Source organism: Syzygium oleosum, unplaced genomic scaffold (assembly GCF_021117445.2).
Source record: "Syzygium oleosum isolate NSW1041296 unplaced genomic scaffold, Sole_v2.1 Sole_v2.01, whole genome shotgun sequence".
NCBI lineage: Eukaryota > Viridiplantae > Streptophyta > Magnoliopsida > Myrtales > Myrtaceae > Syzygium > Syzygium oleosum.
Window position 1 is genome coordinate 13,474,125 of NW_026607485.1, and position 20,990 is coordinate 13,495,114.

The 20,990-nt window shown below is 39.7% G+C and overlaps 2 protein-coding genes and 1 non-coding gene across 3 annotated transcripts; 2 read left to right on the forward strand and 1 right to left on the reverse strand.

The window, feature by feature from the left end:
* The first annotated feature begins 2,015 nt into the window (after positions 1–2,015).
* Positions 2,016–3,816, forward strand: LOC115693414 (uncharacterized). The gene has a single exon (XM_030620406.2). It carries the CDS (start codon positions 2,205–2,207, stop codon positions 3,549–3,551), a length of 1,347 nt encoding a protein of 448 aa, XP_030476266.1. The 5' UTR covers positions 2,016–2,204; the 3' UTR covers positions 3,552–3,816.
* A 4,443-nt stretch (positions 3,817–8,259) lies between these two features.
* LOC115693428 (U12 minor spliceosomal RNA) lies at positions 8,260–8,425 on the forward strand. Its single transcript, XR_004007246.1, has one exon. It is a non-coding gene; the product is annotated as a U12 minor spliceosomal RNA (small nuclear RNA).
* Positions 8,426–18,907: 10,482 nt separating this feature from the next.
* Positions 18,908–19,354, reverse strand: LOC130140451 (11S globulin seed storage protein 1-like). The gene has a single exon (XM_056319840.1). It carries the CDS (start codon positions 19,352–19,354, stop codon positions 18,908–18,910), a length of 447 nt encoding a protein of 148 aa, XP_056175815.1.
* Positions 19,355–20,990: the final 1,636 nt, after the last annotated feature.

The window sequence follows — 20,990 nt, forward strand, 5'->3', positions numbered from 1 at the left end:
ATAAATTGTCAGTTTTGTCTTTAATATTTTCATGTATAATTAAGAAAAATATATGATTAACATAATTTTTTTTTGTTAGGGAGTATCTTCGTATTGACCATATATGCCCATGGCAACATAATTTTTTTTATTTTTTTATATCAATTGGTTTCTCGAGCTATTTGTGCAATCGAGTAAGCTCCATCGTGTTTGACAATGCCTTCGTCCCACACACGTCGCATCGCGTAATTACTAGACACACATAAGTCTTTCTTCCCTACTAACTTTTGATATTAAAAAATATGTGGAGTATTCATATACCCGCTCATTAAGATAGTTAAAATATTACCTGCACGTATTTCCTAACTTTTAATAAATTGTCCATATTTCTTTTGGTCGAAATAGATTGTCCATATTTAAATAATCGAATTTATTAGTACCCACACACTGCCCAATAATCTAATTATATTTCATAAATATGACCTCATATGCAAGCAGGAAAAAATAATATGCTTTTAATCAGTAGAAGATCCACGCGATCTCACCTTTGAAAAGATTACTTTTATTTTTTTACTCCAAAGAAAATAACAAATATAAATGGGGCCTCTTTCTTTGAACAATGCCTATTGGTTTTTTACTTAAAGTTTTTCTTTTTTATTTATTCAGATACACTATAAATTAATTTATGCCTGTTTATCACATAATTGTGTTAAACAGATGTACCAATCTTCCTTACAAACTTATACCGTATGCGTATATCGAATTTATAATCTATTTTCAATTTTAGGGTACCGGAAATAATACACGGATTATTCTAATTTGTTGAGCATCAGCATTTACTTATTTAAGATGGTGAAAGCACCACCCAGCACAATCACATCTATTATACTAGAAATGTCATTAAAACGTAATAAAATTACAGGATCCGTGCACTATAAGTCTTAAAACTTGTCATGAAAGTGCAATTAAGTCCTAAAACTTTCAATAAGTACAATTAAGTCCCAAAATCTATCAAATTGATGCAATCAAGTCATTTTATTAACACCGTCAATTTGTCTAACTGAAGATGCTGAAGTGGCATTTTAAAATTAATTTCTCTCTCCTATAAATCTTATTTATATAATATTAAAAAAATTAAAAATAAGCTAAAATAATTAAACTAAACTGGACAAAAAAAAAGATAAAAAGAGGGTAGGGACTTGTCGATGGGGGCTGCTGTCACCACCCATTGCCAAAGGGGCCTATGACGGGCGAGGGTGGCCAGCCCTCACTGGCCCCAAGTAAGCCTTAGTTGGCCCTCGCCAAGGGCCAGCGACCTTCGCCAGCCCCTTCAACAATGGGTGGTGGCAGGGCTGGCAAAGGTCGCCGCCGGCGATGGTGCCCAGCCATGAGTCCTTGCCCTTTTCTTTCTTTCTTTTTTTCCAGTTTTTAAAATTGTTATAGTTTGTTTAGTGTAATTTAAATAAGATGGAATGAAATATTTTTTAAAAATGTCACATAGGAAAGCAAAATTAATTTAAAAATGCCATGTTCATCGTTTATGGTAGACAAAATGACGATGTTAACGAAAAGACTCGATTGCACTAATTTGACAAGTTTTAGGATTTGATTACACTCTTTGAAAGTTTCAGAATTCAATTGCACTTTCACGATAAATTTTAATGTACCACACATGTCCCTAAAATTACTCATCCAATAATATAATTATATCGCCTTCATACGCTATTTAAGTATTTTTCTCACCATATTTAAATTTTTTTATTTCTTACATACATACTTTTTATCTGGCACACAAATATTTGTGCATGAAGTAAAGGGTGTTATTCTCCAAACTCTAATTAAGTTCAATTACATTATTTTGGAACACATTCGACTTGTAAATCTAATTCCTGTGGTCATAAAATGTCATCAAAACCTCTCTGTACTAACTAACGAGGAAGTTTGACAAGATCCCAAATGATGGATAGTTTAGACAACGAGGAGGGTACACAAAAATAGGCAAAACCATCTCCTAAGCTTGCGCTAATGTTTCAACACAGCTGTTTTCGTTTCTGTCCTTAATATCCTCTTTGCCGACTTCCGAGCAAATTTTTCCCTCGGCATCTGACCCTTGTTCTTTAGATGCGAACCCCGCTCTCGTCGTCCTTCTTCCAGGCGGCGGCGAGCAGAGGACCAGCCCCGACCTCCATCGCCGTCGATAAGATCTCTTGGTTTCGGTATTGGCAATGTCGTCGATAATCCTAAATCCCTTCCAATTGTTAGAGCTGAACATCATCTCCGCGCAGGACCTCGCGATGGTCGCGCGCACCATGCGCACGTACGCGGTCGTGTGGGTCCACCCTGACCGGAAGCTATCGACCCGGGTTGATTCCCACGGCCGGAACAGCCCCACGTGGAACGACAAGTTTGTGTTCCGCGTTGATGAGGAGTTCCTCCAGTCCGACACGTCCGGGGTCATGATCGAGATCTACGCCGTGCATTGGTTCAGGGACGTGCTCGTGGGCACGGTGCGGGTCCTCGTGGGCAACCTCGTGACCCCGCCCTCACGCCCGTTCCGCCACCAACACCACATAGGGATGCGCTTCGTGGCGCTCCAGGTACGCCGTCCCTCGGGGCGGCCTCAGGGCATATTGAACATCGGCGTCGCGGTGCTTGACAGCTCGATGCGGAGCATGCCGCTGTATAAGCAGCTCGAGGCCTCCGCCGTTGGTTACCTCGACCTAATGGGCGAGCAAGATCCGTATCATCACCATAACAACAACAATCTTTTGCCTTCTAATCATCATCAACAACAGCAGCAGCAGCAGCAGCAACAAGAAGTACCTAAACCCAATGCCAAGCCGGAACTTAGGCGAACCAAGAGCGACACAAGTTCGATGATGGGCGCAGGACAAGTTAAGACATTGAAAAGAAAGGTGTCGTTCCGCAATAGGCCCCACTCCGTCATCAATGGCTCGGAGGACGGGTCGCCGACCCAAGAGAGGAGGAAGAAGAAGAAGGAATCGAACTCCAGATCTAGTTCCATGGTCAATGGATCGCCAGCTGGGGGCCTTGGCAAGCATAAGACCGGGTCTGATATGGGGCTTGATCCAAAGCCCGACGCGAACATGGCGATGATTCCTTTCCAGCAGAACATGAGCACCCAAAAGCCCTTTGCCAAGAACACGGCGTTGGATTTTGACTCTCCCCCAAGCAAGCCGGCTAAGCTAATCATCACGGAATCCGAGTTGGGCCCGTCGCCCTCCGAGGTCGCGGCAGCAGTGGCGGCGAAGGAGAGGTACAAGATAAAGGACGTCGAGAGCTCAGCTGTGGACAAGTGGAGCCTGAGTGAGAGCGTGGAAGGGTTGCAGTCCAAGCTCGAGAGGTGGCGCATGGAGCTCCCGACGGTGTGGGACCACGGCGAGCTCCCGAGCTTACATTCGAGCGGCAACAACATCAAGACTAAGTCGAGCAGCCAGCGACACACTCGACGGCACACCGATGGGGGTGGAGGCGTAGGCTTGTTATCCTGTGTGAGTAACATTTGTGGATTGGAATGCTCCATAGTTTGTGGAAGTGATGCACCTCCCTAGGTAAAATTATGGTGACACACACACAAGATGGCTCATAGAGAAAACATGTTTCGAGAATATTATTCCTTCTATTTGAATTAACCTGATGGAGTAGATGGTACACATTTTTACTTGGGTTGGATTTATGTGAATGGATGTGGCCGCCTAGTGAGAAAAGAGGAATAATGACCTGAATCAATATATGATCATGCATCACTAGGGGATGGATATAGATTGGTGGGAATATATGATTTTGAGTTAGTCCCTTGTTCCATCTTAATTTCAACCTTTTGCCAGTTTATATATGTGTAACTCGTTCTAAATCATGCTGAACATTTTGCAATAACTACATAGTATACCATGCGTGCCTTCTTGCTGGGCTTTTCTTATGGGACAATTCATATCAGTGTTATCGAATAGTTATGTTCACTTCCATTTTTAGGTAGAGCAAAGTTTCTCAAACTAAAGTTTTGATTGGTAGATTATAAATATTGATGTCGCCCATATTTATTCTTAATTAAGAGATAGAGGAAAAACAAAGTCCAAAAATATTAGGTATAAGGCATCAGAGGTCCTTGAATTATTGCAAATGGTACAGTATCGTTCCTCAACTTTTGTATGCAATTGAGTCTCCTACCGTGTACTTTCTTTTTTGTTTGAGTTGGTTCTTATGTTAAAAAGGAAACAGAAATATTGACGTGAATTGACACATCAGGGTCACATCAGCTTAACAAATCGATGGTCAAATATATTTTTCTTTGGCCGATTGGATAACATAGTATAAGGTAAAAGAAAACAAATCAAATCCATAGAGAGGGAGAGAGGAGGAGAAAGAGGAGGAGGAGGAGGAGGAGGAGGGGGAGGCCATAGCAGCGCCTGCCCAAGAGTCAAAGCCCTTGCCGGAGAGCGAGAGAGAGAGAGGTGGTAGTGTTGCAGCCACCACCATCGATCCAAACATACACGCTTCCAAAGAGAGAAGTAATGGCGGCTATGCAGCCACCACTCGATCTAGCATCATCGGGGTTGCGTGACCCCAACCGAGCAATTCACCAGGGCCACATGACCTTGATCAAATCCAGCAATGCGTTGCGCGACCCTGGCCAAGCGATGCCTACATTGGCACAACCCGACGGCATTGGGGGAGGGCAATGATGTGCCTCGGCACTGGGACCCCTTCTCTTTATTTTTTTTATTTCTTAAAAGTCATGTGAGACACTGTTGACATTTTTTAGGCGGAATTGTAACGTGGTATGTAACGATAACTTAACGGTCATATTACTATTTCCCTTCATAATTTTGACGAAAGGACTAATTAGAACAAAAAAAAGTGTATAGTTTAAGGTTTTAATTGCAAAAGAAGTGGTTGAGGAATTAAATTGAATATTTTACAGTGATTCAAGGAATTATTTCTAAAGAAATGCTTAGGAATAGCATGTATGGGCGTTGAATGACCACACAATTTTTCGGTATCGTCGAAGTTGCTTATGACAAATTATGAAACCACAAATATGTTGAGGGTAACAAAAAGTCTTTCAAAAATCACGAACTATAGGAGCAAGTGAAGAAAAACGACTTGGTTTTGATCATCAATCAATTGAGAAATTAATATTTTTATTTGATCAATTGAGGGTTTAAGGCTTTAAAAAAGTTACAATCAGGTCATGAGCTCACTATCAGTGGAATTCACTCGGCTATCCATTTCTATTTTGCATTTGCAATTTGCCCAAATTTTTTTATTAAAATATTGTTTGACCCGATTATTTGTTTACTTCATCAATTTAACTCCAAATGTGTTCTTTCAATTGGTTATACACTCATCACTAAATTATTACCATTATACTTCGTCTTATTGCAAGTCCCATTAGAGCTCAATGGGCGGACTGCCCAAGCCCCTCCATCGGGCCACTCTTTTGCAATATCGTTTAATTTCAGCTAAAAATTAGTAAATTTGAAAGTTAATGGAAAATTATTTTAGCATTTGTGGTATTTTGTTTTTCTAGTTTATCTATGTTTCTCTCCTATATTAGAACCTCGGACATAATTGATCTTAATAACGTTTGTAAATTTTGAATATCAAGGTGGAATTAATAATAAAAATTGTATATTCCTTTATTTATAAATATAGGGTTAGGTCGGGCCTTAAAGGCCCTTGCCTAGGCCTTGCCCATTGTCCACTGACCGGGCATGCATTTTTTAGCCCAAGCCTATCCAATGGGCCTAACCTTTCAGCCAATGTTGAGCTATAGGCGCCTGCCTTTTGATCAAGTATACTTAAAGACCATCACATAGATTTGAGATATGATAGTTAGAGGCAACAAATGGGTGGGCCGGACCGGTTTTGGTTGGACTAACTTCGATTTCGACTCTCTTGTTAGGATACATGTCATTTCGGATTACAAAAATTTCAAGTTGAGTCAGATCGAAGTCAAAACAGTTCGAATTGTCTACTTTTGGGTTTAGTTTGTGTCATTACTAGTCTCAAGTGCTGAGTTTTGGATAATTCAAATATGGTCTATTTCAATTTTGATTTCAACAGAAGAGGCAAATGGATGGTTCATATCAGTCTGGATTTGGTTAAATTAGATATTGGGTCATTCGCATACCGAGTCATTTTGATTTATAATATCTTGGAGTAGATTTCTGGCTTGCATGGGCACATCAAGTTTGGGTTCACTTAGGACTCGGTTTCGAGTTCAGTTGGGTTTGATGGTTGAACAACTGGGAATTTTTGGGTTTGGGTTATTTCGGACACAACAAGTCGGATACAGATCGTTTACTTTACTCAATTAACTTGTACTGGATTGGATCTATTTTCGTGTGGGCCACGCCGTTTTTCCAAGTTGAATCTGGCCTTGCCGCCTCTACATGAAATTATGTCCTTCATGAAGTATTTAAAAAACCCGTCGTGTCAAAACTATTGGATCAAATGGTGGCCAGATGTGGTAAAATGGGTCATGGCCCCATATTTTAATTCATATTTAATGGGTGGGGTGATATATGGTTACCTTAAAATATAAAATATATGAGGTAATGGATTCAACAGAGCAAACCGCAAATTAATGGAGGTTCTGTGGGTCTACCAAGAACCCACTTTCAACCCAAAAAGAAAGAAAGAAAGAAAACCTTGCTCGGCGCCTTCCCCTCTAGTGTTCTTTTTTTTTTTCTTTCCCATAGGCTTTGGTATGTTGCTATTAAATATACAACTCTAATTCTGATGGAGTACTAATTTTTCCCTTCATTTTAGGAACAACAACATATGGCCTTTAGCTTTTGTTTCCTACAAAAGGTGGAAGAATTTGGATGTCTTCTCTTTCAGAATAGTTCATTAGTAGAGATTGCTTTCTAGGATGGTGGTGTTTGTCTTTGTTTACAAAAGTAAAGACATCGAGACTTGAGGAGGCAAAATGGATCCGCTAACGCATTTTTCCACTCATATACGTGGAGCTGGATTTAAAATGGGTCACTCCAATTGTACGAATGGGTTAAATTGAGTTGTAACAAACAAAGACCAACTAAAAATGGGTCTAAAATTAATTTGACTCAGATCCATCTTTTAACAAATTTCAATCAAAACAAGAAATAACATCAATGAGAAAGAAAGGCTACGCTTCAATCCTCAAACTTGTGCCTTCTTTTTGTTGACGCCACCTTCTCGCTTGCCACCGCCACCTCTCGCCGCACACCGTGGCCTCCACCTCTCATGATCTTTGTAATTCAATTATTAATAATATTGTTATTTTGCCTTCATCCACAAGTGAAAACAATATTTTCTAATAGGCTTGATGGGCTCTGGGTGGGGCTCGTTAGAAAGGCCTAGTGAAGTCTAGCCCTAATATTTTCTAATAGGTTTGATGCATGCCCGTGTCCTTCTTAAGCCTAGTTACCTTTTAATGGCCCCATGTCCTCATGACATTTGAGGGTGCATCATTTGTCGATCTCAATATAATAAGATTGCCACATGGTAATATCTCGCTCACTTACCATATGAGCCATATCCCTATAAATACCTCACTTGTTATGCATTTCAAGCGGGGACTTATGGACTTTCTGAACATCTGAACTTTGTTAGTCATCATCACAACAAGTGACTCGACATTCTTTGCCTGTTGGTCCACTAGGAGGCATCTCCTCTCACACCTTCTCTATATCATTTAGTTTTTAGTGTTACCCATGCACGACGCTAACCCTTCCTCAAGGCTCAAGAAACACAGAAGCAAACCTCCTTATCAAGAGCTTTCAAAGTTTTCGTGGCGAAGTTTACAATAGAGCAAACTATAGAAGGAAGACAGATTTATAAATCTTATTTCCAAGAGTTTAGAGATAATTATTAAGTTTTCATAAATTGATATTTTTTGGCCAAATGGCAAAGGAAAAAATCGTCACATTTTCACTACTTTTCTAACCAAAAAAAAAAAATCACTACTTTTCAAGATCACCAATTGCTCACATAGCGTGCAATCAAACACCACTTGTGGGGAACAAGCTGATTCAGAGTTCTAATTCTTTTAGACTTTACCTGTATTATTTAGACTTTTTCTTGAAGCTAGGTTTTTGGAGTTTTTTTTTCTATTCTTGGTTCTGGCATCTTATTTGTATGTGTCATGTACTAATTTTGGGTTTGTATTGAATCGACGCGAGCAAAATGGAATGGAAGTCCCACATCGATTATCAAAAGAAAGTCACGAGGGATTGAGTCAGATAAATAGGGAGGGTGAAGCAACACAAAAAAGTGCCTTAAACTAATGAGTAAGGAATACAAAGCGATCAGTGAAAGCTGGTCGCAGCGCCTCATGTGAAACCAGAGTTTCTTGGCGCAAAAATTTGTGAAGGGGTTATAGGCTGGCTGAGCGTTGACGCTGCTTACTTTTGCAGAACTCGCTCATGCAGGCCTCCCAAAAGCCTACCCCAATACATTAGTCCAAACTATTTAAGAGCATGGTTCAGCTGCTTATAATCTCTTAATGGAAAAATAGGGCATGTAAAGAATATTTGATACAATCACCTTTATCCCCTTAATTCAAATACTCTTGATTTAGCGATTAAAACCACCTACACTCTTAAATGTATAGGAATGTTTATGTGAAATCTTTCTTTATTGATTTTTTTCTTCTTCTTTACATTGATAGACTATTTTATAGATGGAACTTTTTTCTTGCTCAGAGCGGTTACTGCGTTTCTTACTGTTATTAACCTCCCTTTAACCTATTTTTCATGGATTAGTGGTAACTCCAGATTAGTGGTAGGATACTAGATAATCTCTATTGTGACATCCTCAAATTTCGATCCTATTCAGGATGTAATGAATGTTTATTTCATCAATGCGCAATGAGTAGAATTAGGTTCTAAATTGATTCTTGAATCATTCAAGGGTACTTTAAGCTTTGGCAAAGGCGAATTAAGACATCGTTGTGCGGGACCAAAGCACTCAATCATGAATTGACAATTCGACCATAAGAATTATTGAAGGACAACCATAAGCCATTTCAAGGCGATCCAGGAATAGATATAGATCGATTCGACAATAGTATAGAATTAGATTGCAAGTGATTTCGCACGATTACTATATTGATTCCGAATGACACTAGACCAATCCCTAATAATCGTATGCTTCAAAACGGGCTATTGACCCCTCATGATTACATGACAATTGAGGGTCATCCATGGATTGAGAATGCTTAAACGTGGATTGATTTGAAATCAACTACGGGTTAAACACACAAAACCCCTAAAAGCCGCCCATTGTTCTAATTATGCGAAAGACTCATTTAAGTGATTTTAACCACAAATTTTAATTTAGTTGAAGGTATTGGACTCTAGAGGATTAAGAGACAATTATTGAAAAAATTCTGGGAATCGCTTATTTATCAGTAAACCGAGAAACTTTGGAAAAATGAAATTGGGGCCTGCAAGGGGCCCACGAAATTCTAAGAGCCCAATGGGCCTCATGGACTATATAGTCGGCCACGAGGGTCCAATGGAAGGGAAATTATGATTTTTTCCTTTTGGGCCCAAATTAAGAAGTTTTGAGAATTTGTGCAAGAAAAGCCCGAGACGAGAAGCCCGCAATGAACTAAGCCCAATGATAGGGCCCAAGGAGGATTTCAGCCCAAGAAGAATGGGCTTAGCCCAAGTTTAAGCCCATTAACTTTTTCAAGCTCATTTCTCTTCAAATTGGGCCCATTCAAGCCCAAGCCCAAGTTTGTTGGCTCAAGCCCAAGCCCATGTGAATAGTGTCAAGGGCTGAAATTACCAAAGTGTCCCTCTCATCTTTCCTTAATTACATTCTTACCCTTCTTGGCTTGTTTTGCAAAATTGATTTCTAGCCATTAGATTTTGGCTTGTTGGGCAAGAAGTGATTTTGGCCCTCCATTTTGGATGTGTCTTGATAGACACTTTCTCTCTCTCTCTCTCTCTCTCTCTCTCTCTCTCTCTCTCTCTCTCTCTCTCTCTCTCTCTCTCTCTCACTACTTCCGGCCACCACTAGCACCGTCCACCGCCATCCAGCACCACCACCGAGCCACTAGCCACACGCCATGACCGCCTGAAGATGTGTGCCGTCCGTCCGGGCCATTTCCGCGGCTGGTTTGCCTTCACCGAAGCAAAACCAGCCCTCACCGGTGCTGTTTTGCTGCTATCCAGCAGTTCATTGTCGTCTCGTGTCGTTTTCGGACCGAGCCACGTGTAGCTCTTGTTGCCGCCGTCATGCCCGTGTCGTTGGAATCGTTTCCGGGTGAGTTAACGCTGTAATCCCTTGATTAGTACGTTAAACTTGCTTAGGATTATATTAGACTAAGTTAATCTTGCTTAGTGCTAATTAATGAGGAATTAGTTGATAAGCTATCGCGATAAGTGATAGGTGGAAGTGATAAGCTATCGCAATAGGTGATAAGTGGACTTGATAGGTTATCAAGAAAATGTGATAAGCTATCGTCAAATGGACGATAAGTTATCGGGAAAAGAATTAATAAGCTATCATCAAAAGGGGTGATAAACTATCGGAAATTTGGTGATAAGCTATCGTCAAATAGGCGATAGGGTATCGAGGAATGGATGATAAATTATCGCGAGGAGAGCGATAAGTTATTGGTTTTTATTTAATGAATTATTACAATTAGGCGATAACTGACAGTGAATTGTGGTGATTCTATGCATGCTTTATGTGCTTTCAAGCTTGTGATGCCTTGAAAAATACTTGCCCATTTTATAAACCTTGTTTATTAATTTTTGGAAGGGTTTTTAAGGACATATAAGTGAAAAACCCCGAGGTGTCGGGTTTGTTTGTCCGATTTTATGAGTTAAATGTGGCTAGGATGTTTAAAAAGGAAATCGTGCAAAGTTTGATGGGTTGATTGTGTGTATGTGATCACGTGTGAATTTATTACTGCATTTTTTATGTATGGAAGTTGTAGTAATTTGTTGTGTGAGCAAGAACCACGTTTGTATTTGGCTAAATGCTGAGATATAAATGAGTTGTGTGTTTGTTGTACTTGTGTGATCACATAAAGGAACTTGTCACCCAACGGGGGTCTGGGGATGCAATGTGTGACATTATGCGAAAAGTGAGTGCAATATGTGACATTGTGCATAAGAGAATAGCATATCATATGCCCTGTTGCATTGGCTAAATTTAAAGATAAAGAATTGGCTTGAGTGGATGGTATGCCTGCATGGTCACATGAAAGTCCGTCTAGACGGGGGTTCTAGACGATGTCCAGCAAGGGTTCGGATGCCGTCTAGTCGGGGGTTCTAGACGATGCCGTATCGCGATTGAGGCCGGACCGATACTCCTTATGGAATACCGTCTGGGCGGGGGTTCCAGACGTTGTCGTGCCCAACGGAGCGGGACGATACCCGGTTATGTCGGAAGACACCGGCGGGAGTTCGGTTGTGACCATGAGTAGTCGTTTAATAATCTAGACTATTATGAGTGCAACATGAATGGATAAATGCACTGTGCCTGAAAGTAATAATTATATGTGTTTGGATTATTAAATTGATATTGTGCCTGTTTATGTACTATAATATGCCTCTGGTTCATGCAATCATGTGATCTTGTTATATGCTCATTGGAGCGATTGCAGAGTTATGATGGTTAGTAGAGGGCCAACCTGATGCGAGTAACGCGGGTTGTGCCGTGGCCCTATGAGGTCGTAGTAATCGGAACTCGCATGAAAGAGTATGTTGTCTTGCGCCTAATTATGAGATAAAATTGTGAGACATGGTATGGGACGGGCCAAAACGGTTTCACTTTATAATCAGGACTCGTGTGGATACCTTGTACATGAGAATTGCTGAACGTATTATGATTGTATTATGTGCTTGTTGTATTATGATTGCACATGTTGGTTATTATGTGCAGGGCGTGTGTGTATGCTAATGCAAGGTAAAAATGTCTGCAATTGTTTAATGGCACGTCTGTTTATGCTGGGCTAGGTAACCTGCTTGTGTTTATAGTTAAGGCAAAGTAAGGGTTGCTTTGCTATTGATCTGTCATCGATAGGTTGTTGCATGTTTGGGATCGCCCGAGGTGAGTTGACTTCCTAACCGAGGCTTAGGTCGTTAACTTACTGAGATTTATCTCACTCCTTGTTGTTAATCATTTTTCAAGTGCTCAGGTATGAGAACGCGTTGCGTTCCATGGGAACCGGTTGTTTTGAGAGGGAACACCTTTTGAGGTTGCTTTCGTAGATAGAGGAACTAGGTTAATCTCCTACTTTTTGTGGTTGTAATCGGGAAGGTCCGCATAGCGGACTTGTAATATGTTAACCCGATGTATTGCTGATGATGCTGTATACATTGAGGTGTGTTTTCCTGACTATCTCTCTTGTTGTGATTGGGTGGATTATGATTGCTTCCGCTTGCGTTTAATTGAAAATTAAAATGAATGGGTCGGCAACGCCTCCTGGGACGTCGCAATTACATGATTAAGGAAGGATGTCCGCGCGCTCGAGCGTCCGGGGTGTGACACCTATCATCTTGGAATAACTTAGAGAAATTGGCTTGATGGGCTCAGGGTGAGGCTTGTTAGGAAGGGCCTAGTGAAGTCTATCCCTAATATTTTCCACTAGGTTTGATGCTGGCCCATGTCCTTCTGAAGTCCGGTTACCTATTAATGACCCCATGTCCTCATGACATTTGAGGGCGCATCATTCGTCGATCTCAATATAATAAGATTGCCACATGGTAATATCTCGCTCACTTACCATATGGGTCATATCCCTATAAATAACTCACTTGTTGTGCATTTCAAATGGGGACTTCTGAACATCTGAACTTTGGTAGTCATCATAACAAGTGACTCGACATTTCTTCCATGTTCCTTGGCATTTGAGTCCACTAGGAGGCTCCTCCTCTCACATCCTCTCTATATCATTTCATTTTTAGTGTTAGTAATGCACAACTCTAACCCTTCCTCAAGGCTGAGGAAACGCAGGAGCAAACCTCCTTCTTAACAATAGCTTTCAGGTTTTGGCTCTTCAGGGCTATGACAATGAGCCTTCTCAAGAAGAAATAATGTTGTTGGACATACCTACAACTGCTGACACTGGGACCGAGAATTGAAATGGAGGAAAGCCAAACAAGGGAAAGAGGAATGAAGAAAAATTAGTACAGACGATGCATAATTTCAAACCCTAACCCAATGCAAAAACAAAACAAAGATGATAGTGCGAGATCTAGGGTTCACAAAGGGAGAAAAAAAAATTTATCGAATCAAAAACAAATCTGCACGGCTGGGGATAGGATCTAAGCACAACATCAGCTCCCGACCCCACCAAGAACGTAGAGAGAGAGTGAGAGGCTGGCTAGCCTCATCTGCCCGGAGTCCATCCCTCCATCTAAGGAACTAAGACTAACGCAATAAATAAGACTAAAGCCATTATATTAAATTTAAAAAACGACATATTTCAACACGACCAGTGGCACCAAGAACATCGGATACATAAGGAATGGTTATTTCAAAGAGCGCATACATTTCTTACTGTTATTGAGGTTCTCAAATCAATAATGTATTGGAATGTTTATGTGAAATCTTTCTTTACATTGATTTTTTTCGCGGTTGCTGCATTTCTTACTGTTATTGACCTCCCTTTACGCTATTTTTTTTTTATGGATTTAGGGTGTCGGTTATATCTGCTGAAAATAGTTTTGTAAAACTTTTCTCTCTTTTTTCTTAATGCCTTTTAGTCGATAGGGTCAAATCACTGGGTTACAATCCCTCTCCACTATAAACGATACTTGAAAATTAAGCAAACTAGCTAAAATGATCGGCTTCATGCTTTCAATATACAGACTTATGGAACCGCTAAATATCTTCTAAACGATGAGGTTTGACCGTGTGCAGCGGCATATAGCAAATAAAATTATTAATTATAAAACTTTCTTAGGTGAAGCGTAAAAATGATCAATGAAATTTTTTTTTCGATTCATAAAGAAAATAAACTAATAAAGATAGAAAGGTAAGAAATTCACCCATTTATCAAACCCTATAGAAAAAGAAAATTGCCCAACTGTCAAAATGACAATATGACTTCACAACCCTCTTTATATACGACTAAGATGCTGTCATTTAATGAAGAAATAAACAGATAGGAGGGGTGTATGATCTTGATCATCTTTTTATATGATTAAGGATGTGGTTAATCTCGCATGCCACGGGACGAGTGGTGCCGCTCTCCATGTTAATCTCAGATCCCAATTAACATGTATAACTTTTTATAAAATAAAATTATTTTTTTTCGCACAAGAATTACTCTTGATCAAGTAGCTATTTGGGTATATTTCATGTCGGAGCCTACGTTTATAGATCTTGTTAGGTGCAAAGCTTATCCTTTTCTTCTAATAAAAACAAATTAGGAATGAAAGTTTGGAATCGTTAATCGAAGCTAATTAGATTCTAAGTTTCATGGAAACCAGCCTAGAACTTGTATGACTAAGTCAGTTTTCGGGTCGAACCGATTTAATTACAAACAGACTTAGATTTGGGGTTGCCAAGTGCATGCTCAGATGTCCCAAATAACACACACATGTCCAAGACTATATTTATATATATACAAGTTGAGTGGCCTGTACCCGGCTCCGCAATTGCTAAGATTAGCCTGTTTTTTAGAATCGGCGTACGTAAGCTCTGTAAGCTCTCACGCATCTTGTGTGTTTGAGTGGGCTGTTATCAATAAATTGACTTACACCTCTGCCCCCCTCTTATCTTCACCTTTCATTGGACCTTCTCTTTTTGCAATTTAAGTTTAGACATGTACCATTAGACTATAATACAATTAGGATTAATACCACGAAAAATCCCGAACTGGTACACCTCTGACAAATTTACCTCAAACTAATTTTTTGACAACCAAAAACCCCAAACTTGTACACCTGTGACAAATTTACCCCAAACTAATTTTTTGACTACCAAAAACGTCAAACTAGTACATTTGCAACAAATTTACCCTCTATTAAATTGAATTAATACAAAAAAAATTACAAACTAGTACACCTAGGACAAATGGAGGGTAAAACCTCAAACTGGTATATTCATCAACTACCATTTGTCATTTAACTAAGCAATTTGACAGCAAAATTTAACGAAAACTAACGGAAGATAAATTTGTCACGGATTGGGATATTTGCTTGAAATTTTGTCGGGGGGTTGTTCCTCAAGTTGCTAGTGAGGAGGTGTTGGGAGTGTTGTTGCTATAACTCGGCTGGACAAAATTGATAATTCATTGGAGGTCTTGAGTTAGCTTTAATGCTTGATGTGCCTAACTCAATTACAAACGTTCTTCCCTTTCTGTGGATTTTTGGCGAAAATAACTTGGGTACTAGGCTAGTGATCAGCATGATTTAATGCAGACTACAGTTTGATATTGTAGTTTTACAAAATGTTGCTATTATCATCAAGACAAAAGAATGGAAAAGTACCAAAAAAGTCCTAAACCTATTTCATTTGTGCCAATTCAGTTCTTAACAGATCTCATGCCAAGGTACGTCGAAGAACTGACAATTTTTCGATCATATCAATAGAAGCTAGAAGCCCTCAATTTTTAGTGCTCGCTGTTTAGAATTTGTTTAGTAACATTTCTGTTCCGAGAAACAATTTCTATTCAGAAATAATTTTTTATATTTTTATTCCCTAGGCGAGTTTCTGAGAAAAAAACGTGTTTAGTAATTGTCCAAAATTTCTATTCCCGGAGTAGAAAAAGAACATAAATGTATTTGGTAGGATACTAAAAATTTCTACTCCTAATTTTTTTCATTTAATTATAAAATTGTCGGTGGAGACTTAACGATTCATGTTTGGATAAAATTGGACTAGAAATAGATAATAATATATTATGATATAGAATTGGATGATTTTAATACAATCATAAAGAAAATTACTCCTTATAGACAAAGCAAATACCGGGTAGTGGTCGAGAAAATTGCAGTTTAGGGGATTTAACAATTCATGTTTGGATAAAATTGGACTAGAAATAGAATAATAATGCGTTATGATATAGAATTGGATGACCTTAATACAATCATAAAGAAAATTACTCTTTATAGACAAAGCAAATACCGGGTGGTGGTCATGGAAATTGCAATTTAGGGTGAAGGATTTTAGGATTTTAGTATTTTGGGTTAGGGGTTAGGGTTTTAGGATTTCGGTTTTGAGGTTTAGGGTTTGGCATTTTGGGATTTAGATTTTGGATTTTAGAGTTTAGGTTTGGGGTTTAGGCTTTGGAGTTTCGGGTTTGGGGTTTTGAGTTTAGGGTTTTAGGAATTCGGGTTTTGGGTATTGGGGTTTGGGATTTAGGATATAGGGTTTAGGGTTCAGGGTTTTGCGGTTTAGGATTTAGGGTTTGGAATTATGATTTTAGGGTTTAGATTTTAGGGTTTCGGATTTGGAGTTTTGGGGTTTAAGGTTTATTGTTTTGGGTTTGGGATTTGGATTTTGGGATTTAGGGTTTAGGGTTTTTTATTTTAGTTTTATGGGTTTTAGGGTTTGGGTATTGAGGTTTAAGGTTTTGGAGTTTAGGGTTTGAGGGTTAAGGTTTAGGATTTGGGATTTAGGGTTTAGTATGAAAATATCTTGTGAAAGAGAGAGAGTTGATATTGTTTCTCTTTTTGTTCGAGAAACAGAAAAGTAGATTTTTTTTACTTCTTATTTCTGTTCCAAATCTATTCTCTAATCACTTTTCTGTTCCAGGGAACCAAAATACTAAGGGTGCGTTAGGTAACCATTTTGTTCATCAGAAACAATTTCTGTTTACTAAATAGTGACAGATTTTATTCTTTTGTTCCGTGGAACAAAAAAAGAACAAGAATCCGTTTGGTAAATTTTTTGTTCCTGGGCACAAATTTGCACAAATTTGTTCCCAGAATCAATTTTGGAGCAAATCAAGAAGTAAAAAAAAGTTGCTTCTTAATTCTGGAAACAAAAATAAAAAATAGAAGAAATTTTTTTTCTTTTTCTTCTTTTATGTTCTTCTTTCCTGCTGTTCTTCTTTCTTGGCTGACCAATCGGCCACAGACCAAGGCTAGTGAGGGCGGCCCTTGCCTAGGCCGTGAGCCTCGAGGGTAACCCTCGCAGGCTCGAGCGAGGGCTAGAAAAGGTCGGCGAGGACAACCCTTGCCCAGGCTACGAGGGTCCAGCCCTTGCCCAAGCCGGCGAGATCCGCAGTGCCCTCGTCGGCTCTGGCCTGTGGCCAGTCGCCGGCCATGGCCAAGAAGGAGAAGAAGAAAAAAAGTAAAGAAAAGAAAAGAAATTTTTTTTTTAAAATTATTAATAAAAAGAAATTTTGCGTCGTTACCAAATACATTTATGTTCTTTTTCTATTCCAGGAATGAAAATTTTGGGCCGTTACCAAACATCTTTAAATGCTTAGAAATTATTTCCGAGAACAGAATGGTTGCCAAACGCACCCTCAGAAATGATTTTTTTTTTATTCTGTTCCCAGAAATAATTTCTAAGCATTTGAAAGCGTTTGGTAATGGTCCAAAATTTTCATTCCTAGAATAGAAAAAGAACAGAAATACGTGTGGTAACTGAATAAAATTTCTTTTTACTAATAATATTTTTAAATATTTCTCTCTTTCTTTTTTTCTTTTTTTTTTCTTTTTTTCTTCTTCTCCTTCTTGGCCATGGCTAGCGACCGGCCAGCGAGGGCAGCCCTCACCGACCATTTCCAGCCTAGGCCGCGAGCCTCGAGGGCGACCCTCACCTAGGCTGCGAGGGTCCAGCCTTCGTTTGTGGCCGGCGAGAGCCACGACGCTCTCGCCGACCCTGGCCTATGGCCATCCGCCGATCGCCGGTTGCTGGCTACCCGACCATGGCCAAGAAGAAGAATAGGAAAGAAGAAAAAGAAAAAAAAATCTTTTCTATTTCTCATTCTTGTTCCCATAATAAATAATTAACTTTTTTTTGCTTATTGATTCTGGTCCAAAATTGATTTTGGGAACAAATTTATGCCCGGTTGGCAAGTTACCAAACACACTCTAACTAACGTTACAAAACGAATTTATGTTCTTTTTCTGTTTCGGGGAACAAAAAACGGAGAAACAGAAACATTACTAAACAGGATCTTAGCTATTCCCTACTGAAAACTTGAAAAGCAAATGGATCTGACACAGGGAAAGAGCAATGGGGCTTAATTAGGACGATTTTCCTGAATTTTTTTTATCCTATGGTTTAAGCTTTTACGCTTGGGACTCTTTTTTCGCAACCATTTGCGCTTGGACTCTTGTGCACATCCTATGCTGTCTTTTGGCGGAGCAAAGTGGCTTCTCAGCTACCGTCCTCTTAAAAATATGTTGAGGTTGCTAAGAAATACCAGTTAACCCTCGCTCAACTTGCTCTTGCATTTGCAAGAGATCCGCCGTTTCACGACAAGTTCAATCATTCACGCAACCTCAATCCAGCATGACAAGTTCACTGACCATCGGCGAGGCCCAGGCAACCTCCGTTGGCCCTTTCCGGCGATGGGCGACAATGGCAGCCATCGGCAATGGCCTTGGTTTGTGTTTTTTTTTTTTGTAGTATGTGTACTTTTTTTAGGGATAAATGCACTAAAAGTCCTAAAACTTATCGTGAAAGTGCAATTGAGTTCTAAAACTTTCAAAAAATGCAATTAAGTCCTAAAACTTATCACAAAAATGCAATCGAGTCCTAAAACTTGTCAAATTGATGCAATTAAGTCCTTCAGTTAACACCGTCAATTTATTTAATGAAAAATGCTGACGTGGTATTTTTTAATTATTTTCTCTCTCCTATGTGGTATTTTTTATTATTTTTTCTTCAAATCTGATTTTCATTAAATTAAAAATTTTAATAAAAAAGCTAAAATGTTATTTAAAAAACAAAAGTGAAAAAAAAAAAAGAAAATGGCAAGGTAGGTAGGGCCTCACCGGTGGGCGCTACCGCCGCCGACGCTGCCCATCGCCGGATTATGTATTTCCGCCCGCTCAGGGTTGTCTATGTTGTCTCTGAGTGTACACAGTGTCTCCTCCGAGCCATTAGCGCTAGCACCCTTGCTAGCGTTGCAATCGTCGCGGCCTTGCCAGCGCCTCTCCTGTCGTTCGCGCACACCTCCCTCGCCTCTGTCGTACCTTGGGCTGAGGATCTGGAGCTCGCTCTGGACCGTGACGACGTTGCCCCACTGGTCGTCCTGCCTCATGAGCCTTCGGGCTAGCTCACTCTCAATGTTGAAGGAGTCGCTGAGGATGCCATCATTGAAGCCGCTGAAGATGTTGCCGAAGCTCTCCCTTGTTGCTGTTGTTGTTGTCCGCGTCGGTGGCGTTGTTGTTGTTGCTGGCCCTGCCCGCTTCGATTCTGGCCTCGGCCTTTCCATCTCCGGCTCCTCCCCCTTGTTGTGAATTCCCAGCTAGGAAGAGCTTCTGGGGAGAGAAATTAGATGACCCGTGCAAAACATAATTAAAGATCGTTTGGAAGTCAGAATCATGTCACCAGTGGCTAAATTAGCAGAGAAATGCTAAGATATGTACAAAGATATCAGAAAATAGGCATACCCTTAAAGGGCGTTGAGTTAATATAGCCATAGATTTAGACGTTCATTTGCAATTTTACAATTTGTCACACGTCCCTGTAGACCAGTCCGAGCATATTCCTGAGTTAAAATGGCAATTCCTAGTGTATGCTCTGGGAAACATGCATTCTTTTGAAAAGTGCTAGTGTTCTAATTGCTAAAGAAGAAATTAGTCTGTGATGAATGAAGTGCACTGCACAATTCAAGAGGGTTTTACCCAATCTGACGGTCGAGATTCAGTTTAAAGGTTGAGATTCATTCTAACGAATGTATTAAGTTCAAAGACTCGACTTATTATACCAACAAACTTAACCGAATCATTGCTATACGACGTTCTTACCCGGATGTTCTCATCGAGCCGGTTTTCTCCATTGGCAGTGTAAAGTACAGAAACCAGGACAAGATCGGACCGACCCTGCTGTAGATCCAGCGGGTGGCACCAGCAGGCGACGCGACGACATTGCCATCACGGATGAACTGGACCTTCCAGTGTTGGTCTCCTCTTTGCTCGCTCCCCTCACCTCTCATGCCTCGGCCTCAGCCTTGGAACTGAGATCGAGATGACTCGTCAGATTGGTTCGTCTCAAGGCAACCCGGAATGACCACGTCATGAAGCCCACTTCCGGCGACCAGGGAAAAATGTAGTCCTTGTGGAGTTATTTACCATCTTGGGGAGAAAAAAAGGCTCAACTCTAAGAACAATTAACAAATGAAAATCCACCTTTATTAGGCTGCTTGATTGGTGAATAAATATGTGTGAAGATTCAATTCTGATTCGTATATGTTTTTTTCTTATGTTGAAAAACAAAATGAAATATGAGATATTCATGCTAGCGGGTTGATCAATCCGAATATGATTCGCTTGAGACAGGCTCTGCCAACTGGCTTTTAATATTATATTGTTCAATTAGAATAGACGCTTTCCATATTACAATAGGGTTAATACCACGAAAAATCCAAATCGATACACTTGTGACAAATTTACTCCAAATTAATTTTTTTCACTATAAAAAATTCAAAACCGGTACACTTATGACAGATTTACCCTAAACTAATTTTTGGATCACCAAAAACTCTAAACTAGTACATTTGTGACAAATTCACCCTCCGTTAAATTGGATTAATATTACGAAAAATCACAAAATGGTACACTTGTGACAGACGGAGGGTAAAATCCCAAACTGGTATACCCGTCAACTGTCATGTATCATTCAACTCAGAAATTTGACTGTAAAATTTAATGAAAACTAACAGAGGGTAAAATTGTCACATATGTATCAGTTAAGGATTTTTCGTGGTATTAACCATATTATAACAATATGATGGGCCATTCATTTTTATAATGTTCTTTCATATCAAACATGATTGTCGAAGACTCAAAATGCACCAATTGCATGCAATGATAACAATTGTCACTTTGTGCAGCAAACATAGATGAGTG

Coding starts and splice junctions, on each gene's coding strand:
- LOC130140451 (XM_056319840.1), bottom strand. CDS start 19,354: ATGGAAAGGCCGAGGCCAGAATCGAAGCGGGCAGGGCCAGCAACAACA.
- LOC115693414 (XM_030620406.2), top strand. CDS start 2,205: ATGTCGTCGATAATCCTAAATCCCTTCCAATTGTTAGAGCTGAACATC.